The sequence below is a fragment of the Taudactylus pleione genome, unplaced genomic scaffold (genome assembly GCF_031769625.1).
Source record: "Taudactylus pleione unplaced genomic scaffold, aTauple2 ptg000186l, whole genome shotgun sequence".
NCBI lineage: Eukaryota > Metazoa > Chordata > Amphibia > Anura > Myobatrachidae > Taudactylus > Taudactylus pleione.
In genome coordinates, this window is record NW_028284588.1 from 9,750,001 (window position 1) to 9,776,939 (window position 26,939).

At 46.0% G+C, this 26,939-nt stretch overlaps 1 protein-coding gene across 8 annotated transcripts in view; it reads right to left on the reverse strand.

The window, feature by feature from the left end:
• LOC148519653 (uncharacterized) overlaps positions 1–26,939 on the reverse strand; it is a 146,023-nt gene that overhangs the window by 23,554 nt on the left and 95,530 nt on the right. For 7 of the 8 annotated variants that reach the window (XM_088476312.1, XM_088476313.1, XM_088476316.1 and 4 more), the window contains 8 exons: positions 26,843–26,875; positions 25,705–25,737; positions 22,510–22,542; positions 18,233–18,265; positions 16,127–16,207; positions 15,473–15,618; positions 10,356–10,472; positions 8,686–8,740 (listed from right to left, as the gene is read on the reverse strand). In XM_088476312.1, coding sequence (XP_088332438.1) covers positions 8,686–8,740; positions 10,356–10,472; positions 15,473–15,618; positions 16,127–16,207; positions 18,233–18,265; positions 22,510–22,542; positions 25,705–25,737; positions 26,843–26,875 — 531 coding nt within the window. The remainder of the gene's footprint in view (positions 1–8,685; positions 8,741–10,355; positions 10,473–15,472; positions 15,619–16,126; positions 16,208–18,232; positions 18,266–22,509; positions 22,543–25,704; positions 25,738–26,842; positions 26,876–26,939) is intronic. The other variant, XM_088476315.1, reaches the window with a different exon arrangement.

The window sequence follows — 26,939 nt, forward strand, 5'->3', positions numbered from 1 at the left end:
CCCGGGATGAAGACCGCTGATATGGCCGGAAGATTGCGCTCCGCCCAAACCAGGATCCGAGAGACCTCTACGAGAGCCGCCCGACTGCGAGTTCCTCCTTGCCTGTTTATGTAGGCCACGGTGGTAGCGTTGTCCGACTGGACCTGCACCGGGTGACCCTGGAGAAACCGCTGTGCCTGCTGGAGAGCATTGAAGACCGCACAGAGTTCCAAGATATTGATTGGAAGCTCCGCTTCTGTCGGCGTCCACCTGCCCTGGAACAAGTGTGGACCCGAAACTGCTCCCCAGCCCCGAAGACTGGCGTCCGTTGTCAACAGGACCCAATTTGGAACCCAGAACGGATGTCCCTTGTTGAGGTGGGTCGTCTGTAACCACCACGCAAGGGACAGGCGAACCTCCGGGGTGAGCACAATCGTCTGGGACTTCAGAGACTGAGACAGCCCGTTCCACTTGGACAGGATCAGGTGCTGCAGAGGTCTGGAGTGAAACTGGGCGTATTCCACCATGTCGAACACCGACACCATGGAGCCCAGTAACCTCATCGCCGAGTGTAAGGACACCCGGCGGCTGTGCAGACAACTGCGCACCCTTGACTGTAAAGCAGAGATCTTGTCCTCCGTCACGAAGATCCTTTGCTGTCCCGAGTCCAATAAGGCTCCGAGGTGCAGAATCCGCCGAGACGGGATTAGAGTGGACTTCTGCCAGTTGATTAACCAGCCGTGCCGTTGCAGCAGCGCAATGGTCAGGTCCAAGTGGCGTAGAAGGAGCTCTGGAGATCCTGCCACTAATAAGAGGACGTCCAAGTACGGCAACATGCGGACTCCCTGCAGCCGCAGAGAAGCCGCCATGACCGCCATCACCTTGGTGAACACACGCGGTGCTGTCGCCAGGCCAAAAGGTAACGCCCGAAACTGAAAGTGGTCGCTGCGGATTGCAAACCTGAGGAACTGTTGATGGCGCAAAAGAATAGGGACATGCAGGTAAGCGTCCTGTATGTCCAATGACACCATGTAGTCCCCAGGTTCCAGCGCCAGAATGATGGACCGTAGTGTCTCCATCCGAAACTTCGGCACCCGCAAAGACTTGTTGAGAGCTTTGAGGTTGAGAATCGGACGATACGACCCATTGGGTTTCTGCTCCAAAAAAAGATTTGAATAGAAACCCTGGCCCCTCTGGGAGAATGGAACAGGCACTATAACTCCAGCCTGGAGCATAGTGTGTAAGACCTTCCGCAGCTCCGTGGCCTTGTTCCGGTCTGATGGTAGACCCGTGGTGAAAAATCGAGCCGGGGTCTGTGCCGGAAAGAGAGGGCGTACCCGTGGGAGACCACCTCGAGAACCCAAGTGTCTGTCGTGGTGACCGACCAACACCGGGCGAACTGCAGCAGGCGGCCTCCCACTTTGGGATCGCCCAACGGGATGCCCGGACCGTCAGGCCGCAGGCTTGTCATCAGGCTTAGGGGCAGGACGTCTGGTACTCCACGCCTGCTTCCGGGGCATGGCCGATTTTTTGGGGCCAGCCTGTCGGGGAAAAGACTGTGGTTTGGGCCTGCCCTGGGCCCTATAAGACCGAAAGGACGATGGTCCTGAACCAGAAGGAACAGCAGCCGACGGGAGACATGCCGATTTGGCTGCCACCAGCGTGGCCACAATCTTGTCCAGATCTGGACCGAAGAGAACTTCTCCGTTAAAGGGCAACACTCCAAACACTTTTTGGAGTCAGCGTCCGCCTTCCAGGATCGCAACCACAAGGTGCGACGAGCAGCCACCGCTGCTGAAGAAATTCGAGACACCAGTGTACTAATGTCTAAGGCCGCCTCGTTGATATAAGTGGCCGAATCACGGAGATTACCAATCAACTCCGTTTGTTCGGCCGGACAGTCGGAATCAAAGGACGCCTCCAATGAATCCGCCCCGCGCTCCATCGCTCTGGCAACCCAGCAAATGGCCATAGCCGGCCGCGCTGCCCCCCCCCGCAAGGGAATAAGCGGACTTCAGGCAGATCTCCACCTTGCGCTCCGTAGCATTCTTAAGGGAGGACATGGATGGCATCGGCAATGTGGCACTACGGACAAGACGTGTCACATGAGAATCCACCTGTGGAGGGGATTCCCACTTAGCAAAATAATTATCCGCGAACGGATAAGCCACTGCCAGGCGCCTCTGCGGCTGGTATCGCTTGCCAGGTTGTTTCCACGCCTCCTCTAAATGGTCCATTAACTGACCCGAAAGAGGAAAGACTGTGGAGTCACCCTTCACATCCTTAAAAAAGGCATACTTTGATTTAGCAGCTGGGGGAACTTCGTCCTCAATCACCAAGGCTGTGCGGACAGCCCAAATAAGTCCAGGAATATATACCCTGGACCTAGCGTCAGCGTCCTTAGTATGGAGAGGTTCCTGATCGTAAGGATCCAGAATCTCCCCATCATCAGACGTCCCTTCGTCATCCTCATAAGGAGCCGACAGAGACGCCACCGGCCGTTTGTGTGGCCGCATCACAGTCTCTCCCTGCAACACATCCGACAAGTGCTGTACAGAACTCGTCGTCAGGGAGTTAACCCACGCCGGCTCCTGAGAAACCGGGAAAGAGGAAATAGGGAGACTGCGGGGTACCACCAATTGTCTTGAGAAACCCTGCATGGGTGACGACACCACTGACTGCTGGGACAAACCCATCTGTGTAAACGCGGGCTGCGGAGCTAACTGGCCCGCTAAGGTTGTAAGCGCTTGAGCGAAACAAGCCCAGGGCGGCTCCTGTACCGGTGCTGTAACCGTAAGAGGCCGCGCCATTGACAAACACTGCCGGCAGAGGCCCTCCGCGCTACCCTCCCCCTCCGCTAAAGGTACTTTACACATATTACACTGTAGCCGGAGAGGAAAATCACTTTCAGACATGATGGTACGAAGTATGTGACCCCTCTCACCAATTGTATTTTAAAGAGGTGAGAGACCACCCTGCAGCACCGCACCGCAAGGGCTTAGCAGAAAGAACAGGGACAGTAATAAAGCTGACAGTCAGAATAGAAGATACAGGCAGCAGCGCTAGCACAGTCACATACAATGCAAAGAAAATCAATTCCTGCACTAACCAGCGCTGATCACTCAACTACACAGACACAGGGTCTGGTAGGACACAGCGCTGCATACACAGACCTGACCACAGCGGAGGAGAGGTATGCGGGGGGACCCAGACCAAGATGCTTCCTTCCAGGCTTCCAGCAGCGTTCACCATGCGTTCAGGAAGATGGTCGCCGAGGAGCAGAGAGGAGGCTGGCCTGGGGGAGGAGCGCTGCCACAGGGCCAGTCGGCAAAGTGCAGAGAGGGCTGTGTGCAGCGGGGGAGGCGCCGGCTGTGAGACAGGGAAGGCGCGCTCCCCTGGCATGCATTTAACCCCTGGGACGCCGCAGCGCTACCGCTCTGCTGCGGTCCGCTGTCCCAGGGGGGTAGTGGAAGCGCAGGTTCTTACCTGGCTCCACGCTGCAGCCAGTCCCCAGGGAGCCCCCTGCCTGGGGACTCAGGACCATGTAACAGCTGGGACCCACCGCGGGACCCCGCTGCTTACCTTGCTGTCCCCCTTGAATCCGGCCATGGTCCGGAACATCTGGGGTCACCGCTAGCTGTGACCCCAGATGCCCACCAGCATCCCCGGATCGGTACCGGCGTTCTGGTACCAGCGGGGGTGTAGGGAAGACAGCATGGACGTCAGGACTGACTGTCCATGCTGTACATCCAGATGTGCAGCCACAGCTGCATGCAGAAAAGCTTCAGGGGCTCGTCTTAGCCCCCACTCCAACAGGTGCACCTGACTCCGGCCGGGCACCAAACTAAACTGGGGTGCCTTGGCTCGGGGCGGGGTATAGGAGGGGGACCCTAGTGCATCCTGGGAGGCTGAAAGCTTAACTCTATGGTGCTTAAGATGACTGATGTCACACCTATACCCCAAGGTATCCTGTGGATACCCTATGGACCCTGAAGTAGAAAATAATAAATTCCCGTGGGTTAATAATTTTAACCCTGTATCAAACCAAATTAATAACATTTCTAAAAAATTATGGCCCATCATTCAAACGGATGAGTCATAGGATTTAACAGAAACATCTACCATGCCGTGTTATACCAGGGGCAAAAATTTGAGGGACTCCCTAGTTAAAACTGATGTCACTGGTATGGGGGTGTCTGTACCCAAACATTTCCTGTCCATTAAGCGTTGGGGTTGTTTTAGATGTTCATGTGTTACTTGCCGTCATTTGATCATTGGTGACACCTTTTCCCATCCCCATTCTGGCAAGGAATTCCGTGTCAGACACCATCTGACATGCAATAGCTCCTTTGTGGTTTACCAAATTATATGTCCCTGCGGACTATCATACATTGGTAAGACACAGAGGAAATTCAAGGAATGGATGGGGGTGCACCGTTCGGCCATTCGGGCTGCTATTGCTAATGGCATGAGTGAACAACCGGTTGCCCGACACTATGCCAATGCAGGACATAATTTAGCCAGTCTTAAGTATCGTATGATCGATCACATCCCTCTTTCTAATAGAGGTGGTGATCGGAATCTGGCTTTATTAAGATGCGAATCCCGATGGATCCATAGGTTGGATGTTGTTAGTCCACGGGGACTTAATGAATAACTCCCCCTTTCATGTTTTTTGTAGAGTGTTCAGTACTTACTATCAAGATGATGTGTAATGATATGTAGTTATGTTTGTCTCCATGATTGTGGAATAGTGCTTTTTAGTAATTTAAATTGAGAACTATACCATCGTGATTACACTGTTGATTTAGTCTCCATAGCAACTATATGCCTGGTGATGGGTTTCACATGCGTCATGCGATATGCGCGATGACGTCATTAGCCGGCGTCTGCTGATCGGGTGCTGGGTCCCGTTTTTGGCTGCACGGCGTTCACTTGGGTGATGTTTATAAAGGTAAGATGTTTGTATTTGTTTTTCATGTTCTGAAGACGGTGATAAACCGAAACGTTACATCCGGATGACCTGATGTGTATGGTATTATTTATAACAAGAGTGCCTGTATGTATGTATGTATGTATGTATGTATGTATGTATGTATGTATGTATGTGTATAATAAATATATATATATATATATATATATACACACACACACACACACACATATATATATACACACACAGTCAGGTGCATAAATATTGGGATATTGACAGAATTTTCATATTTTGGCCTCTATTCACCACCACAATGGCTTTGGAATGAAACAAACAAGATGTGCTTTAACTGCAGACTTTCAGATTTAATTTGAGGGTAATTACATCCAAATCAGGTGAACGGTGTAGGAATTGCAGCAGTTTCTATATGTGTCTCCCACTTTTTAAGGGTCCAAAAGTAATGGGACTATCAACTCAAAAGCTATTTCATGGACAGGTGTGGGCTATTCCCTCGTTATTTCATTATCAATTAAGCAGGTAAAAGGTCTGGAGTTGATTCTAGGTGTGACATTTGCATTTGAAATCAGTTGCTGTCGACTCTCAATATGAGATCAAAAGAGCTGTCACTATCAGTGAAGCAAGCCATAATTGGGCTGAAAAATCAAAACAAACCCATCAGAGAGATAGCAAAAACATTAGGTGTGGCCAAATCAAGAACACTCTCCAGGAGGTAGGTGTATACGTGTCAAAGTCAACAATCAAGAGAAGACTTCACAAGAATGAATATAGAGGGTTCACCACAAGATGTAAACCATTGGTGAGCCACAAAAACAGGAACACCAGATTAGAGTTTGCCAAACAATATCTAAAAAGCCATTACAGTTCTGGAACAACATCCTATGGACAGATGAGACAAAGATCAACTTGTACCAGAGTGATGGGAAGAGAAGAGTATGGAGAAGGAAAGGAACTGCTCATGATCCAAAACATACCACCTCATCAATGAAGCATGGTGGTGGTAGTGTCATGGCGTGGGCATGTATGGCTGCCAATGGAACTGGTTCCCTTGTATTTATTGATGATGTGACTTCTGAAGTGTTTCGGGCAATATTATATGCTCATATTCAGTCAAATGCTTCAGCACTCATTGGACGTCGCTTCACAGTACAGATGGACAATGACCCGAAGCATACTGTAAAAGCAACCAAAGAGTTTTTTAAGGCTAAAGAGTGGAATGTCATACAATGGCCAAGTCAATCCCCTGACCTGAATCCGATTGAGCATGTATTTCACTTGATGAAGACAAAACTGAAGGGAAAATGCCCCATGAACAAGCAAGAACTGAAGGCATTTGCAGTAGAGGCCTGGCAGAGCATCACCAGGGATGAAACCCAGCGTCTGGTGATGTCTATGCGTCCAAGACTTCAGGCTGTAATTGCCTGCAAAAGGATTTGCAACAAAGTATTAAAAAGTGAAAGTTAGATTTAGGATTGTTTAGTTTGTCCCATTACTTTTGGCCACTTAATAAGTGGGAGGCACATATAGAAACCGTTGTAATTCCTACACCGTTCACCTGATTTGGATGTAATTGCCCTCAAATTAAATCTGAGAGAGTGCAGTTAAAGCATATCTTGTTTGTTTAATTTCAAAGCCATTGTGGTGGTGAATAGAGGCCAAAATATGAAAATTCTGTCAATGTCCCTGTATGTATGTATGTATGTATGTATGTATGTATGTATGTATGTATATATTAGGGATGTGCAGGCTCGGATAGGTTCGAGTTTGCACGTGGAGTTCGGATTTTTCCCTCCAAAAAAACGGAACTCAGAACGAGGCAAAACGTCATCTTACATGGACGAACATCATCATTCCTGGTCTTTTGTCTGAAGTAGTGCCCCCAGACTTAAATAGTGCCCCCAGGCTGGCCTCTTCTGCAGTGCCCCCAGGCTGGCCTCTTCTGCAGTGCCCCCAGGCTTAAATAGTGTCCCTTATGCAGTGCCCCCAGGCTGGCCCCTTATATGCAGTGCCCCCAGGTTTAAATAGTGTCCCTTAGGCAGTGCCCCCAGACTGGTCCTGGCACCATCCAACTAGATCCAGCAGGCGCGCGGGGCAGGCTCCTCACGTCTCGGGTGACATCTTGACGTCACCCGCGCAGTGCATCACTGGGAACGCTTGCCTCTGAAGTGATCGGAGGCTTCTTTAGCCTCCAGTCACTTCAGAGGCCAGCGTTCCAGAGCGGGGGTAACTGCCGGGCGGTAGGCTGTTTCTGCCGGGCGATGCACCCGCAGAAAACAGCCTGGGGAGAACACTGACATTGCCTCCTCCATGCTTAACTGTTGGCGCTACACAGTCTGGGAGAAATCGCTCACCTGGACGACGACGTACAAAAGCCCGGCGATGCGAGCCAAAAAGTACAAATTTCGATTTGTCAGTCCAAAGCACCCTCTTCCTCTGTTCCTCAGTCCAATCCTTATGCTTCTTAGACCATGCGTACCTTTTTGCTATGTTTGTAGCACGTAGAAGTGGTTTTCATACCGCAACCCGACCACTAAGGCCATATTCCTGCAAGCGCCTGGCCACCGTCCTATCGGACACAGGCTGGGATCGACTTTGCCGCAACTCCCCTCCTATTTCCGGAGCGGTCAAACGCCTGTTACGCTTGCTAGTAGTCACAATGAAGTTGTCCTCATGAACAGTTATTTTTGGACGACCAGTTTGTTTCCTTGTAACATTTTGACTTTCGTTCAATAGTCCGACGCACGGCCCCAACGGATACCTTCAACCATTTGTGTGCACTGTATATGTACTGTGTGTGCAGTGTGTACACTGTCTATGTATTGGTGGGGGGGTGGGGTGTGTGGGGGGGGTGGGGTGTGTGTGTGTGTGTGTGTGTAGCATTATTATGTGTATAAGTGGCACCGCTACCGTGGGCATTTATTATGAGTATAAGGGGCATGGCTACTGTGGCCATTGTTATAGTATACAAATTTTTTTACACATTTCTATTGCTATTCCGGGTTGCATCGGTACAACTATTTAAAACAACTGGATAAAATGGGCAACATTTTGTGGTACCACAAGTACACCTTATCTGATGTTCAGAGAGGTGTCTAAACAGAACTGTTACATGCAAATCTAGACATTTCAAAAATGTCCCTGAAGTGGCTGTGGGACAAGTGCAGCAAATGAAACAATAGGAAAGATTCAATACAAAAAAATTTGTTCTTAGAACAATAGAACTCACAAAAATGTAAAAAAAAGTTTCGGGGAGGGGCCTCCATTGGCACCAACATTTGACTTGCAGGGCATCCTGCAGCCTAAAGAGACCAAAGAGTCACCAGAGCGCGTTCAGCTCTTTCCCATCTAACCCCCTTATCATGCCATGTCATGTTCAGGGGCTGGATTGACATGGGGCAGAATATTGTTCTGCTATATCTCTGTGGCAGAATCACTAAAAACTAATCCACCCACTAAAAAATATTAATATATTAGTTAGAAACTATGAAGTAACTCAACAACATGAAAACCATACTGTCACAATCACTCACAAACAGCAACATGTATGGGCCATGAAAGAATGCTAATTTCAAGCTTATCAGGATTGATTATATATCAATAACCGATGGAACACTTTCCTGGGTGAGAACTATGTAAATGACTATGTATGCAATCACTGAGCCAACTGCTTTGCCAGTGTCATAAGAGGATTTTTGGTACTTGAGAGGGAAATTTACATATATGTAACAAAGCACATGGGCTTATAATATACTCACGATTGGCTGAAGTAGTCTTCACATTCTGCGATTCCATCCTCACAGCATTATCAATCTGAAAAAAAAAAAGTTCAAACCAATAAAATGTAAACACATTTACAAATGACTAGGCTTTAACATCTTTGCTAGAATGGGTGAGATATGGAATTTCTTCATTCCCCAATCACCTTGATAAAGAGGAAATTATATTTTGATTGGTAGAGCAGACTCCTCTGCTGTCCACCGTCCCTGATAAGGAATGTGGACCTGTCACTGCGCCCTAACCAGAGACTGGCGTTCGTCGTTAGGAGGACCCAGTCTGGAATTAAAAAAAGGGGCATCCCCTGGTGAGGTGGACCGACTGCAGCCACCAAGTCAGAGACAGACGCACCTCAGGAGAGAGCACCATCGTTTGTGCCTTTATCCGATGGGAGTAATCCGCCTCACCTGGAGAGGATCAATTTCTGCAGGGGCCGGGAATGAAACTGGGCATATTCCATCATGTCGAACGTCGTCACCATGGATCCAAGTAACTGCATCGCCGAGTGTATGGACACTCGGCAACTGTGGAGGAATCTGCGTACTCGCATCTGCAAAGTGGAGGTCTTGTCTGCTGTTGTGAATCCAACAGAGAGCATCCTTGAGATGGGGTCAGGGAAGACTTCTTCCAATTGATCAACCACCCGTGCATCTGTAGCACAGATTGTCAGCTGTAGGTGGTGGTGAAGTACCTCTGGAGACATTGCTAACAGTAAGAGGTCGTCCAGGTATGGTACAGGCAGATGGGCTGCCATTACCGCCATCATTTTTGTAAACAGCAGAGGTGCAGTAGAGGGGCCAAACGGCAGAGCCCGAAAACTGGAAAGGTTGTTGTGACACATCAAACCTGAGAAAACGCTGGTGAGCCGAAGAAATTGGAATATGCAGGTATGCATCCTGAATATCCAGTGACACCATAAAATCCCCAGGTTCCATAGCCAGTATGATTGAGCGTAGGGTTACCATCCTCAACCGAAGCCACAAAGAGCGGCGTGCCGCAATGGAAATCCTAGCATTCAACAAGCTGACATCCAAGGCAGCCTAGTTAATATAGGTAGCTGAATTTCTTAGGCTGCCCACAAGATTCAACTGCTCCCTGGTCGCATCCGAAGACAAGGACCCTTCTAGGGTGTATGCCCAACATTCCATAGTCCAAGCCACCTAGCAGATAGCCATGGCTGGTCTGCACGTGGCACCTGAAAGGGAATAAATTAATTTCAGGCAAACCTCCACCTTTCTATCAGTAGTACGTTTCAGGGACAATATGGAAGGCATAGGGAGTGTTGCGCTTGTGCGTTACATGAGAATCCACCGCCGGTGAAGTTTCCAATTTAGTAAAATAGTCCTCAGGAAAAGGATAAAGCATAGGCCAGGCGCTTCTGCGGCTGGTAACGCTTTCCAGGTGTTTTCCAAGCCACCTCCATGTGTTCCACCAGCTGGTCAGACAAAGGAAATATACTCGCGGTCGCCTTTATGTCCTTGAAATATGCATGTTTGGACTTAGGAATGCAGTGGGAATCGTCCCCTGGACTGTCCATGCTTGAAAACACAGCTAGTTTAAAAATAATAAAAACTCTTCAGGGCTGTCAATCAGAACATTACTGTAATAGGTCAGCAAAGCAAAAACAACAACGGTGTCACACAAAAAATACCTTGTACATCTTTGTCCCCTCTTCCCGTTCTATTTCCAGTGCCATTCTTCTCATGAACTGAGACCTGTCTTCTTTGTTGTTAGACGGAGCCTTAATGACATATGGATACTCCTTTGCCTGTTTTCAAAATAACAGAAAGACTGATAAAATGGGAAGGGATTGAATCATATACGGAATTGAATATTTATAAAATGGTGAAAAATTTAATGACAAGCCTAAGAACAACAATATCTGCAAACTGCACAGCAGTGGTTCTCAACAGGTTGTAAAAACACTGACAGTCTGCTAAACTGTACTATTAATACTAAACAGAGGGCAGCTAAAAAGGACTCTGTAGCATAAGGGTTAATTAACTAATAAGAACAGTTCTTAATCACTACCGAAGGCAATAATCAGGCTCAACATATATGCATGCTGTAGTAGGGACAGCAACATCTAAGAACTGGTTTTAATCCCCACATATCTACACCACCACCCTTGTTCTTCTAACAGGTAATCTTTCTCTAGAAGCCAACAAGCCCAGCTAAGTCACTCCCCCAGTTTAGAAGATACTTGCAATCTCAGAGGATGGCGCTGCAGCATCCGTTCAGCAAGCCAAGGAGGGACGGGGGAAGGAGCCATCTGCCATGACTCGCTGGGAGTGGGGTAATTATGGTGCCAGAAATGCTGAAAACCCTTCTCCTGCGGTGGCCGAACACTGCTGTAGTCTTCTGCAGAGCAGTAGCGTCACCCAGTTACAAGGTCACCCTCATGCGGTGCTGTGTACCGAAGAGTGTGTGAATAAGGGTCACAGCCCAGGGCTACGATCAGTGGTAGGCTGTAGCTGCCATCAGACCCCGGAGTTCCTTAGTAAGGTGTGGACAGGCTATTTCTGCATAGGTAGAGCTCAGGACACTCAGTCAATGAAGTGACGACTGTCCTTTGGAACTGGGCAAAGGAAAGGAGCGCAAACCCGCTCACTAACTAGGCCTGGTAGGCACTCTGAGCCCGGTAAACATGTACTGAAGCACTACCCTTCTCCCCCCCCCCCCAAAAAAAAACAAAACACCAGGCTTAATAAAAACAAATATCTAAAAAAAAAAAAACTGAGGTGCGGTGGAGGTGGGAGGGGTTAGAGGGCGGTGGGTGCTTTTAAGTAGAACATTGAAAATGAGAGTTATTGTGAAACTTACCTTGGTTAACCCTCTTTCTTAGAAGTTCATAGGGTCCACAGGGAGACATTGGGGTATTGGGGTGTAGGTGGGACCTTGGAGGACCGGACACCAACAGCAACATTTTTCAATCCCAGGATGATCCGATCCTTCCTACTATACCCTGCCCACAGCTTGAGGGCAATTCAGTTTTGTTAACAAGCCCAAGCAGGAGCAGGACAAGAGAGGAGGAAGTACACTGAAGAATCACACTCTCCCACAGAGAAGGAAACAAGTGACCAAGAGAAGAAACCTATAGAAGCCAGGTGCGTCAGGGCAGATGCCCTGAGAGGACTTGGAAGAAAGTTAACAAAAGGTAAGTTATCTTCTTCAGGGTCCATAGGGCTCCACAGGGAGACATTGGGGGATGTCCCAAAGCAGTGTTTCAAGGGCTGGAACGCTCCTGCGCTGATAGAACACTACGCCCGAAGAAAGCATCCTGAGAGGCAAATGTATCAAAAGGCATAAAACCTAAGAAAGGTGTGGACAGAAGACCAAGTGGCTGCCTTGCATAGCTGTTCAGCTGAGGTGCCATGCCGGGTTGCCCACAGAGCGAGTAGAATGAGCAGAGACCGTAGTCTGCACAGGAAGGCCAGTCTGCGTGTATGCCTGTGAGATAGTCGCTTCAGGAAGAGGGCGATTACATGGGAAACCATGTAACCTTACCCGTGTATCCGATGTGGTTTGATGCCAAACCTGGGCGAATTGAAGAGTTCGGCCTCCCACCCTGAGAGAGGCCCACCAGGTAAGGCTGCAACCTTGTCCTGTTTGGACCTAGGCTTGGAGGCCTTGGCTGATGTCTGCTGCCGTGGAAAGGACTGACCCTTGGCTTTACCTTGAGGACGTAAGGAATGAAAAGATGTTGTAGGTTTTGTATTATAGGTAAAGGGCAGGAACGCCATCTTGGAAGCAGCCAAAGTAGTCACAATTTTATCTAGCTCTAGACCAAATAGGATGTCTCCCGAAGGGAGAGACTCCAGAGCCCATTTTGAGTCTGAATCTGCTTTCCAGGAACGGAGCCAAATGATACGGTGGGCCACTACCGTAGTGGCAGATATCCTGGAGGCCAGGACAGCCGTATCCACAACTGCCTCCCTAATGTGAGATACATAAGAGAGTTGCTCCCTTGAAGCATCAGGAGGAAGTGTTTCTTCTAGGGCCTCTGTCCAACTCTCAATGGCTTTCGCCACCCAGGCAGTAGCCCTAGCAGGACGAGTAATAGCTCCTTTAAGAGAGAGTAAATAGATTTATTACAAGCTTCTATACGTCTATCTGTAGTCTCCTTCAAGGAGGTAGCTGTATGAATGGGTAACGTGGCATTTTTAACCAAACGAATTACATGAGAATCCACCGCCGGGGGAACTTCCCATTTAGTGCAATCGATAGCTGGAAGAGGGTAAAAGGAACTGAACCGTTTTGGAATTTGAAACCTTTTACCAGGCATATTCCATGCTTCACTCAAGTGATCAGATAACTGGTCTGATTGAGGGAACGCAGGTAAAACTACATTTTGTCGTTTAAAAAGTGCATTTTTTTTCTCAGGAGTGGGTTCATCCTCTTCTATTTGCAAAATGGATTCAGTTATATCTAGTTTAGAGGGTGGCTTCTCCTGAGACTGTCAGAGTGAGAGAGGTCTGTGTCTTCTGCCTCCCCAGATGATATGTCAGAATCAGATAACTGAGTGGACTGGGAGGATAACAGAGCACGTTTAAAGGGTTTAGAAGGTAAAGGCTTTTCCCTATGTAGCATTTGCTACAAGACTGTAGAGGTAGTAGCCAAACTCTGTACTGAGGTAGACAGCATGTCTACCCATGAAAGAGGCAAAGGTTTGCAGGGAGTACCTGCTGTGGCCATCCCACAGGGGGAGCCACTACTGGGACTGATCCCTGTTGCTTAATTTTTGCCAGCATCTGCGAAAAGGCTGCCCAGCGTGGGTCCTGAGGGAGAGACACTGGGGGATGTGGGACATGGGGCTATGTAACAATTAGTGCAAAGCCCAACCTGGATGAAGTCTCCTGGGGCTAAGCCCGCTGAGCAGGAATTACAGGACAACAGAATAGGGGGCAGGATACTGAGGCTGGTTGTTATTCTTTCCTCTGACAAGCCATAGTAATGCTACAAACACCCTGCAGTATGTGAAATATGGCACAATGTAGTGTGCAATCGCGCTATATATGACCCAATATAATATGCAACAGCACTATATATGGCATCATGTAGTATGTAGTGTTCCCTCTAGCTCCGGCGGCAGGCAGGGCGCCGGAGCTAGAGAGGGCAATGTTGTGCGCGCGCCTTCGACGCGCGCGCCCGAAAAGGGGCGTGGTTACGAAAAGGGGGCGTGTCTATAAGATGACACCAGGGAGTTTGCAACCGCGTTAGATATGGCACAATGTAGTGTGCAACGCAGTATGATGTGATAGCCCTCAAGTGTGAGGTACAATGACCCTCTATACCTTAGTATGACAGGGTATAGCAGAAGAAAGGGATAGTTATAACAGTATAGAAAAACAGAGATTAGCACTAGCACAAGGAACATACAAATCAGAAAAGAACACTACATGTCTGCAATGGGCACTATTAGGAAATACACGGACAGCAGTGGCTGGCAGGATATAGTGCTGCATAACCTGGCCCTTGGCAGAGGTATACAGGGAGACTGGACCCAGCGATTCCCAGAGACTGTTTGCCTAAAATGGCTGCCGCGGGTCTGAGGGGAAGGAGGGTGAGGGCGGAGCAGCCCAGGAAACACCAGGACCGCAATGGAATGGCACCCTGAGCTGGGGGAGGGGCTGCAGGGAGAGCGCCTTATCCCCTGGCTGACGTTAACCACCGGTTCTTCTGGCCTTAATATTATGCCTCTGCGCCGTATGTAAATGCATTGGTGGTCTAGTGGAGTAGTGGGCGAGCCAGTGTTCACATCAGCGCCTCCCGTCTGTCTCCTGAGACAAGACTGCACTAATACGCGGGTCCCTGCGAACAGGGTTCTGCCTTGCCTGTCCCCTGGATTCCGAGCTGCAGTCTGGGGGTCCAGGGAGCCTGCTAGCTAGACCCCCTCGGATGCCCGTCGGAAGCACCTAGCGCAGGCTTGGTGTCACGGTGCCGCAGAGGGGTGATGGGGTGGCAGCACAGACGTCTGGAGCACAGTCTGATGCTGCTCACCCTTATGGTAGAAATACATTTTTTTATAAAATCTAAAAAATAAAAGCTTGGCCTGCATAATGCAGCCGCCAGTTATAATGGTGGTCCAGCTCCTTTCCGGACACCAACAAAATTGAAGTACCCTCCGGCTGTGGGTGGGGTATAGGGGGAAGGACCGGAACATCCTGGGATTGAAAAGCTTTGCTGTCCGGTCCTCCAGGTCCCACCTACACCCCAATGTCTCCCTGTGGAGCCCTATGGACCCTGAAGAATTTAATTTTTTTTTTTTTATTGACTTCGAAACATTTCAGACATAGAAACTTTTATCACAATACAATGCACTAACCAACACATAGTAATGACACAAAATATCCCGTAAGACATTACTCAAAGAGAAGATAAGTCAGTAAAGTATTAATACACACACAACTACAAAATCAACACTTAAATTTTTAGTGCCTTAACTCCTCAGCCAGCACCTCAACCCAACTTCATTTGCCAGTATTCCAGAGAGTGGATGCAAGAGGAATAGATTAACGCACCTGTGTATGATTAAAGAAATCCAAAAAATATATGACTCATTGGTGGTACTTGAGGACTAGAGTTGAGAACCACTGATCTAGCTTACACTTCAATGATGAGAACATTTGACATGTTATTACTGAAACCATGCAGATATGTCACTAACTTGGGAGGTAAACTTATGCCATTAAACACACACAAATGTCAATGATGACAGTACATATATTTACTTTCTAGAATAACTTATTACTAGTTATAAATACTCACAAGATAAAGTTTTCTGTGTCTGAAGCCAGCCAAATGTTCCACCATAGGTACCAAATCTGTTTCCAAATTGCATATCTCACACACATATTTTGGTTCAATTCTGTTTGCTTTAGTTCGAACTTTATATTCAAGAACATACTCCAATCCTGAACAAAGATAAAATACAGGCTTAACATGCAATCCTTGTGTCCCTCCATTACAAGCTGCTGGCATGTATATAGGTTTCTCAGTCTACAGCAGGTAGATATAACATGAAATTGCTGGGAACGGTGAATCCACCAATATATACAGAGGGGTCTATTTACTAAGCTGTGTTAGGAGATCAAGTGAACGGTGATAAGGTACCAGCCAATCAGCTCCTAAATGCCATTTTTCAAACACAGCCTGTGACATGGCAGTTAGAAGCAGATTGGCTGGTACCTCATCACCGTTCACTTTATCTCCTAACACAGCTTAGTAAATAGACCCCATAGTGTTTGTCATGTTCTAAACTTTCAGACAAAACCTAATATATACATTTGATAGCTTTAGTACTATTTGCCATGGTCTACCTATGGAAAATCTTGTTCCATAAACTAACATTACTGCCAAATTTACATACTTTGGGACACATTTAATAACTATTTTACTGGTAAATATTGCAGAAACACATACCAATCAGAGGTTCCCTGTCTTTTCTGTGCATGTAATCTGTCAAAAAAAATAAAGATCTCCTGATGTGTTCAGACAAACTCCCTGAAAAAAACAAACAAAAAAAACAGATTACCGTAATGAATAGCGAATGGTATAAGACTAATAAATGTGAAAAAAAATAAGATGTTCCTCAGAAACTTGCCTGTGCAGTAAAAGGACAGTCTATCAATCCATGACAGAGCAGTCAGTCAATCTGTACAAATGGGTCAGTAACTGATAACATTTATTTTTGCAATAGTTATGCTTTTCTGCAAAGCTGTTGAAAATTAAATTTCTGCTTAGCAAGTCATTTTTATAGGCTTTATTAGTGAGGATCCAAATTATGGATAAAAGCCGCAGAAAACACAAGTAAAAAGCATTTTGCATAAATGCACCTCCACATACAAGTACATAAAGCATAAAAGTGTGTGTATATAGGACTGGTCACATTCAGAAGAGGTTGGTTACCATTACTAGATTACACTTTCCGAGTGCAACTGATATCATGACCACAGAGGGTTCGCTCTGAATCAGGACCGTCCTAGTTAAATTTGGAGCGGCCTTTTGGACGTTCGCATAGCTGTGGGTTACCACCCACAGCTTATGCGAGCGTCCATGATGATTGTCGCGATGGTCAAGACCATCGCGACCATCGGGCTTGCGACGAGACCCTGCGGTAGGGTCTCGCTGCCGCAAGCCCTGGAGTGATTTTGGCTCTATCAGAGCCAAAATCACTCCCACTGACATCACTAGTGATGTCAGTGGGGCTGGCCCCAGACGGTAGGCGTTCCCATGGGAACGCCTCCGTCTGTCAGCCACGCCCCCGGCACGCCCACCAAAGGGGGCGTGCTGTCACTCACCATCGACAGCACTCCCCCTTTGGTGAGAGACCCGAAGCGACAGCTTGGCTGTCGCTATCCGGGTCTCGCGCATGCGCACGACGGAGCTCCCTCCGTCGTGCGCATGCGCATTTGGGTACCATCGACCCACTTGCGAGCATCCTGCGCTCGCGAGCGGGTCTGAATGAGACCCTGAATTGAGAGATAGTCAGATGTAAGCACACACAGATCTGGCTGACTTCAGATGGATCTGTTGCACCAAGGCTATGTATGATAGTGATGACAACTACTTTCAGAAGCGAATGGATAAAGGCAGTGCGACTGCAGAGATGCAGCCAACTCTGGAAACACGTGAACATCTGCATTCAGTAGTACTCAAGTACGCATGCAGCCACAAATGCATCTGAATTGCATGCTACTCTGAATCAGTGTTCTCTCCTGTAGTCACTGAGAACTTATGGTAGCTGAAACTCTAGATACAAGTTAATGAATATGTACATCCAAAATTACATGGTATAAACTTATACCTTAATTATTTCTGATGGTCAGCTTGTGGTTTTCTTAAAACACAAAAAAATTAGCTATAATATTGAACATATAAAAGGACTGCTCAAGAAATAGGGCATACACTGCCAGATAAAATGCCTGTCAGATCGACAAGACATTTTATCTGGCAGCTTGACACCCAGCAGATATTGCTGGCATACACAGTGTATTGGCCTCAATATCTGACCTCCTCCCCCAGGGAAGAGACATTTCCCTGTTCCTTCCCTGTGAAGGAACAGGTGAAATGTCTGCAGTCAACCGCGGCTGGTAATACACTGCCCAATGCAGCCGACATTTAGCATCGGACAGGCATGCTGGACGTTCTCGGCATGTCCGCCAGATCAATATTTTACCTTCGGTCACCAGCATACACAGTACAATTATCGGGACGATCTGCTGAAATCAGGTGGATTGCCTAGATAATTGTATAGTGTATGCCCGCATTACTTTGAATAACGCTCAGTAATGACTGACACACACACCTGCAGTTACTTAGCAGTGCAACACAAGGTAATCAAGGCAACGAGGGAAGATATGCCAGGGAATCAAACAAAATTATTTTTAAATGTTTTAAAAGTGGTTCTCTAATCTATGGCTAATATTCAAAACAGCCCAAGTTCCAAGTGTTCTGGATACATACAACCTTCTATATATGTATACAATAAACAAGAATATGTTTATAAAAAATAGTAGTTTTCTATACCAGAAATCTTTGTGGCGTGCATCTTCTGGATTTCTGAAATGTAAAAAGAAATGGAAACATAACTGCTCACATTTACAAGCAATAAATGAGGATTTTCATACATACTTTAAAGCCTCACAATAGACTGAGAATAGGATTTAGAAACACCATAGAGCAGTGTGCTGTTCTTTAAGTAAATGGGTAAGAAGCTCAGATCCCAGATTCCTCCCCCCATCCTACTCCCAGGCTGCTTGGGAACTTTAGTTTTGTGTGACAAAACCCTAAAAAGCCGCCTAATGCTGGCCATACACTCTGCAATTATCGGGACGATCCGCCCGATATCGGCGGATCGCCGCGATAATTGCAGCGTGTATGCGGGCGACCAAGGGTTAAATATTGCTCGGTCGGGCATGCTGGATTGTCCAGCATGCCCGTCCGATGCGATATTTACCCGGGAAACTGTCAGCCGCATCGGGCAGTGTATGCCCAGCGCGGCCGACAGACAGACATTTCCTGTGTTCCTTCCTACGGAAGGAACAGGGAAATGTCTCCTCCCCCGGGGGCGGAACGCGGATGTCGGGCTATACACTGAGATTTCTCTCACAGTGTATGCCGGCGACATCTGCGGCTGGCAGGCAGCCAGATAAAATGTCTGTCGGTTTGACAGACATTTTATCTGGCAGTGTATGCCCAGCATAATGAAGGGTAAACGCAGATGTTGCAATGTACAATTTCTGTGCACAATGGACATTTTTGAATGCAGAAGTATTAAACATGCAAAATTTGGTAAAGGTATGCACCACAGACCACCGAAGTGCATCCTCACATGTTTAGGAAGGGAAGCCTTACAAATTACCGAAATCCACCTAGTAGTGGTCTGTTTGGGTTTTTATAACTTTTTTGTCCGCTTCCAAACAGGTCTGCCAACCTACACAAATAAAGAGGTGGCGATTCAGACCCGGACGCTAAGCTGCCATGCTTAGACTACCCATGAACCAAGTTTGTCAGAGCCAGTCCAGAGCTACCAAAATGCCTTTCTTTATCCCCGTTTGAAGATGGAAGCTCCAAGAACACTCGTCCTTTATCAGAAACAGTTCCTTGTCCCTCAACCAGGGGAAGTACTCCACCTTATGGTTTAACCTAGGTGCCACATGTCAACATCTGTTGCCCCACAGGTCAATCAGCTGTTGATAGACCTCTGGATTGATACATTACCCCACAGGGAAGGGGGGGGGGGGGGGGGGAAGGGTATGACTGCTTCCCGGATTTCCACAGAGGATAAAAAACCACTGAGATGACTAATGTTTTGTTCCACTGAATGTATGATCCTCTTGTCTCTCTCATAGACTGGAAATTCTCAGTGTCCCTTTGGTGGTTTATATAAAGGTATGGGCTTGGTGTTGTCTTACTGGATCTTGATTACCCTTCACCATCTAGGTCTAGGAAGATTTTGTCCTCCATTAAGCACAGTCTGCTGATGAGTATCAAACAGAAGGCTCTGTTTGGAGCCAGGTTGGATGTCTTGAGATTGAGAACCCAATCATGAGCCACCAAGGTCCAGGCTGTTTCCATTGCAATAGAGCCAGAGAATTAGCCTTTGTGAGCCAATCGTCCAAATCAAGGATGGAATTTCACTACCTTGATCTGAAAAGAACAGCCATAACTACAATTGTTTTTCGTGACCACCACCAGCGCCTTAGCCAGGCAGAATGACAGGGCTCAAAATGGATTGGATTGATTTGTAAACTTGGACACACTAGTGTACCTTCCACATTTGAACATGTCAGTACATGTTCTTGGACATCTTGAACTCAACCAACCATGCTGATAAAGACTGTCTGCAAGGACTCCATCTTAAACCGGTCAACACACAACAGTACATTTAAGGATTTGAACTTCACAAGAGGTCAAATGGAATCAGTTTCTGAACAAAAAATATTTGAGCAACAACCAAATTCTTTCTGCCGTTCCAAGACTGGAGTAACTACTCCTGTGGAAAGAAGAATTGAACGGCCACCTTTCTGGAAAATAAAAGCTTGTGTTCTCTCTGGAGGCCTGTAGTGAAAAATCCATTGAAAAGGGGACATCTAGAATGTAAGCAGAGGAATCAAACCACCAGTCTATGGAGACACACAGATGGGCCCACAACACAGATAAAAAAAAAAAAAAAAAAAAAGAAGGACAGGGTGCCGGCAATCATGCTGCCTAATTGTCAGAGGGCATGGGAGATGATTTTCAAGCTGCCCAAGCGTGTCAACCTCTCTGCGGCTCACTACAAGGAGCACTCTGACCCTTCATCTTCCTCTAAGGACCAAAGAAACAAAAGAGGCACCTTAGCACTCGAAGCACTGGCAGGGCACTTTTTCCTCTCGTGGCCTTGGAAGATTGGTTTTTGGTTTGAAAAATTTTTTACAAAAAAAACCCAGGACCTCTCCAGAGTTGGGAAGGTATTCTACAACCCAAGTCTGCCTCCCATGTAAGAAGACCGTACACAGCATGCCAAAATCCAATCCCAGGCCACAAAAGTTCCAAATCAATCATGACATTCTTAAGGTACACAAGACCTCAGATTTCTATAGCAGCAGCAGACAATCCATTCAGTCAGAAGCCATGTTTGAAGGCAATTTTTCCATCTACCGCTCTGCAGCCTTATAGATCCAAGACAATGCAAAGCTGGTTTTAAGGGAGATCCCTGCAAGGTTGTTAACTCTTAAGGGAGGCATCAACTTTAATTTCCTTGCTATCCCGTAAGGTAGCAGTGTTTGGGTTCAGAATAGTAATGAATTTGGAGAGACTAGCTGTGGAAGCATCCATATTAGGCGGTGATTTCTATTTCGAGTAACCTCCCTAGACAAAGGACAGAGGTACTGCAATCATTAATTATATCTGATCTGCTTTTCAGTAAGTAGATTTTTTAACTCCGTTAAAGATGGAAAATACACTTGGCAATTAAACAGAGAAGGGTCTGGAAACTAATTCCTTGTTCTACTCTTTCAAGTTTGTGTCTGATGACACACAAGATTTCTTACACTCCTAGCATCCCAGAAGAATCCACGTAAGGACATGAGGAAAACTCAGCATCAAAGCACTCTACCAACTCACCTCTTCAGTGAAGAAGTCAGAATCTGACCTCTTCAGTTGCTGATGAAGCGTTGGCAGCTTTCACTTCAATAATCTAGACGTAGCTATAGTCAAAACCTTCTCTAAGGAAGAATACAATTAAAGGAGACTGCACTAATCATGACATGAAGGCAGAAAACATGGCATGCCAAGATCAAATCCTAGGCCCCAAGAAGAAATATTCGGTATCTAATTTGGGATGTATGGTGCTGAAGTAGTTGATGGCAAAGGGGGCTGGTTGGAGATCCCTAGGGAGGCGATGTCGCTTACCACTGGTCCCATAACACCTCTGGAAGGAGCAGAGGAGGGAGAATCCCTGCTTGTTGCATTTGGCGAACTGAGAGAATTCCATAATAATCTAACCTATATACCTGACCCTGGCTAGCTTTGCAATCTCAGGGGGTGCACTCACAATCAGGTGCCACCGATGGTACTCCAACCTGAACATAAGCAATTTGGATCGAGATTTGAATAAAAAATATTTTTCCACTTCTCCATAACTTCAACCCACCCTCATTCACACCAGAACTGGTTACTCTGCAAGTACACAATGGAGTGGGGTACCTCCAAGCTGTGCCTCCTTGTGCATGGTTCGGCACTAGAATCAGCACAATGTCTGTAGGTGTGGGCATCTTGAGAACTACTTGTGTGATGAGTGGCTATCTCACGTATCCCCAGCTGCGGCTAAAGGATGCCTCAGAGCTTATAAAAGCAGATTCAAATAAAACATCTTTTTAAAAAAAATAAAAAATGGATTAGGAGCTATCAGCAACCTAGACACTTGCTCCTGGTGGGCACTTCAGAAAACTGGAGTTGCCAGGCAGCCACAAGGGTAAATAGGGGATGGAGCCTGTTTTTTTTAAACTGATACATATAAAGTGTTCAGGCTCCCTGCACCGCATTATATACCCAACAGTGTTTCCATATCCACCTTTGCTCCCTGAGAAATGGTAAAAAATATCAAAATAGTCACTTTCAATAATACTAAATGCTCCCATAAACTCAGGCCTGATTATAAAGTGTTTCCTCCTGCAGTCAATGAGCTATACTACACAAAATAATCAAGAGCAGCATTGTTTGGAAAACTTATTTGTAAGCATTGTGCTGCACTCTGAATAAATGCACATGTACATATAAAGTACAAGTGTATGCATTACAACAAAAATAATTTTATATACCTGGAACCCTTGTGGTGTTCATCTTCTGGTTGTCTAAAATGAAAAACAAGGAACTATTAAACAAAAACAAACCACTGAATATTAATGTGGACTGCTCACATTTAGAAATGTGGTTTACAATTACTAAAAGTTACTATGAACAATGCTAGGTGATGCCAAGCTCACGGTATTGATCACAGAGTGATTTCTCCTGTAGTTGCTGAGCTGTGCGACAAAGTAATCAAAGAAATAGAATTCCTGGGACATCATGCTTGATTTGTAAGCATTTTGTGGCACAGTTTATGTATCAAACAGTTATTCAGGACTTCCGGATCCGGTTGTATGGAATTAGACACAGCTCTGCTCAGCTCAGTCTAACCCCCAGACATCTAACCTTTTAAAGGCTGACTAACGCCTCCAGAGTGGACACACTAGTGACCGCGAGCCTCCCCCAACCTTCTAAGGAAAATTTTCCCTGCCGGGCCTCACAACCAGCAGCTTCCGTAATGACAGGAGAAACGTCGGGCGGATCCAAACATGGCGCCGGGGACAAAGAAGGAGGCGTCCTCCTCGGCTCCTAAGAAGATAGCAGCCATCTCGAGGGATGGACACTCCACAGTACGCCGTTCCCCAGACTCTCCTGTGACATACGGAGATGTGTGGAGGCAAATAAATACTATATGAGCCCTCTGTTATCACAATCGTTGGCTGATATAACCACCCAGTAACAACCTGACACAGCGTGTTACTGATACAGAACACAGAGTGGGAGAGCTCGCTAATGATATGGCTTACACCCAATGTTCTATCAAGAAATTAGAGAAAATTACAAAATCTGGAATAAACTAGATGACCTGGAAAATAGGTTCCGTAGAAATAACATCAGATTTGTGGGTCTCCCAGAGTGTCAAATGCAATGCATTTGCGCATTTCGTTCGCAACTCACTTCCCTCTCTCCTAGGAATTGAAGATGCCGGTCAAGATTTAGTGATAGAAAGGGTGCATAGTGTGGTCCCCCCTCCCAGATCCTCTGATGCCCGTCCGAGAGTTGTTCAGTTTAAGTGCTTGAACTACCACCACAAGGTTGCTTTTTTAACAGCCTTTAGGAAGCAGCGCTCCATTACCTGGGAAGGAAAAAAGTTCCATATATTTCAGCACTTCTCTGTCGAGCTCACTAGAGCACGAAAAGCCTTTTCCCCACTTTATTTACAGCTGGTGAGAGAAATGCAAAAATTTGCCCTGATCTAGCCAGACTCAGTCTCTTCGAGGGTGATTCCTTTAAAGACTTCACCAATCCCGATGATGCTCAAGTATATTTTTCAAGAAGCTTACCAAGAGCGTTCCGCGGATATTGCTGATCCCCCTCAGAGACAACCTGACTCTTAGCAATATTCCCCGCTTTTCCTGGTCGTTTAGACACCATTTATCTAGTATTTCCTACTAATGTGTACCTACGTTTCCTTACCCAACTCCAGGTGGTTTCGCCTTTATGTTGATTTAGTATTTTGCATTCTGCCCTCAGCCGAAGTAACAATGTAGAGTACTGCCTCTGTTCAACTTGCTGTATTTAAATTCAGTTATCTCACTTTTACGTGACATTACCTCATTACCTCTGTTTTTATATTTCCATACTGCTGTGCTCACTTACCTACTCACAAGTTCGGGTGCAGACGGGGTGTCCAATCCCGCATTTTGTTCTATGTTAATCCAAATTATACTTTATATTCTTCTTTACCTGAAGTCTATTACTTTTGCTTATAGTGAAACTTCTATAATTTAGATATGTATATCTATTCTGTATTCCTGTCCCCTGTTTTGTAGGTCTTCTACCCTCACTTTTTTCCTCCCCCCTCTCTACCCTCTTGTCTATAACAGATACATTAACACCAAAATCAGCGCAATGTTATACCCTAGCTCATCTATGCTATGCTTGATATGAAAATAGGGTCCTGGAATATTGGAGGGGTCAACTCTCCTGCTAAGAGAAGAAAAGTACTTATGCATTTGTCAAAATTACATTTAGACATTGCTTGTCTCCAGGAGACACTTGGTATCTTCAGAAACTGCCAAATTACAATTGCTAGGATGGTCTTTAATAGATGCTGCCCCTTTTACATCCAAAGCTCACAGGGTGGTTATTTTAGCCAAGTCCCCTTTGAATATTAAAAGTAGACAAAACCATTATAGACCCCAATCGCAGATTTGTTATAGCAAAAATTGTAACTTGTGTTATGTAATATATATGCCCCAAACACATACTGAAAAGTCTTTCAACAACTTCTGACCAATCTGACAGCTTATACCTCTTTTCCACCAAAAACCCAGGTCCGATCTGGGTTTTTGGACATGGTTCCAACCCTGGCCAGAGCCAGGTCAGACCCATTTACACTGCACCTTTGATCTGGGTTAATACCAGGTCAGCCCTGTTCACACAGAACTCAGGTCTGCCCTGCTAAACCTGTGAGGCCATAAAAAGTGGGAGGTGACTGCTCCACAACCACCAATCCGCTCATTTTAGGCATGATCCAGGTCAGCTAACCCGGGTTGCACCGTTTAAACTGCACCATTACCTGGGTCCATCCTGGGTCCAACCCTGGTAGCTACCTGGGTTGGATTGCAGGGTCACTTGACCCAGGTTATTTTTCAGGGACCCTTTTACACTGAGCTGCGACCAGGGTAGACCCAACAAAAACCCAGGTTTTTGCTCTAGTGTAAAAGGGGTATTATTGTAGTGAAATGCTATTAGGTTTCAGGCTGATTTCCCCAAAAATGACAGCCCTTTTTGCCGATTTGGAATTGAATACGGGGATAGGCGGGGACGAGCGCGATACTTTCTCAGCCAAACCTCCAATGATGACGAAAAGTCCGGCCATGGATTTTTTGCTTAAAATTGAATATGCCCCCTAATCTTTATTGTGTCACTGATGGACATGTGTCCTATGACCTTTATTATAATATATATATATATATATATATATATATATATATATATATATATATATATATATATATTATATACACACACACATACTGCTTTACTCGTAGTTGTGATTTACATTGTATAAGACGGCTTGCTTTTTCATGCTGTTAAATCGCCATTTCAATTGTAAACTTCAATAAAAAGTTTATACAAAAAAACCAAACAGTTATTCAGAAAACCCAAAGTATTCTGGGCAAACAGCTTCACAAACAGTTATATAAAATACATTTTTATACCTGGAACCCTTGTGGTGTTCATCTTCTGGTTTTCTAAAATAAGAGAAAAATAAACACTGAATTTAAACAAGGACCATTCACATTTAGAAGAAAAAGTATGTTTGTTAATAAAAGTCATTATGAACAATGCTAGGTGATGCAACACACACACACACACACACACACACACACACACATCAGGGGCATCATGCGGAATAATTTGGAAATTTTAAGCATTTTGTGGTTCTCTAAATAATGTAAAAGATCTTATTCAGAAAGCATTCTGAACACATGTACCCCAACATACATGTACCCCAACATACATGTGTATATAAAGGACAAGTGCAGGTGCCTAACTACCGTGGGTGCAAGGGGTGCTGTTGCTATGGGGCCCACAGCACCTCCAGTGCCCACCTCCCCCTGCCCCAAGCATCATTTCAAGAGAAGCTACTGATGTTCTGTGCAGCAAACTACTTTTTAGTCACGGGCACACTGCAGCCTGTGACTAGGAAGCAGTTTGACGCAAGCATCATTAGCAATGCGGGCCCATCATCCTCTGATACATCTCTCACTCACAGATGCTGGGAAGAGTCGTGGATCCCCAGGCTACGGCCACCCTTCCTCCCGTCGTGGGGACATAGCTAGACCTATGGGGGCCCAGCAGAAATCCAACCTGTTGTATTTCGGCGATTTGACGATCGCGATCACAAAATGATCGCAATTGTCAAATCGCAGACATTTAACAAGTCAAATGTCTGCGATCCAGCGATGGATCGCAGAGCATTGATTGTGGGCGATTGTAGAATTCGGTCGTAGATGTATAGGCACCTTTAGACGCCCTTTTCCACCGACACTTTAATAAAATGGTTCAGCTGGCATGAAATACAAAATGATTGCGCAGGGTTCCTCCTTCCTCCCAGGTTACTGGGGTGAACTTTGAATGGTTATCTTAAATGAAACACCAGGTGACTAACAACTGCCATGTATTGTATATACAATTCTGGGTTGTTGGGTTTTTTTTTTAGATTGATCTTTGTTATTATTGGATTTGTGATTACCTCCCCTTGTATGTGATGTAATCCTTTGTATTTCCATGTGCCCCATAACTTTTAAATTTAATAAAAATTGCAAAAAAAACATTTTAAGTAATTTACTATACCTGGAATCACTGTGGTGTTAATCCTCTGGTTTTCTAAAATATAAAGAGAAAAATATGTAGCACTTAATGTAAAGGGGAACTTCTCAAATTTAGAAGG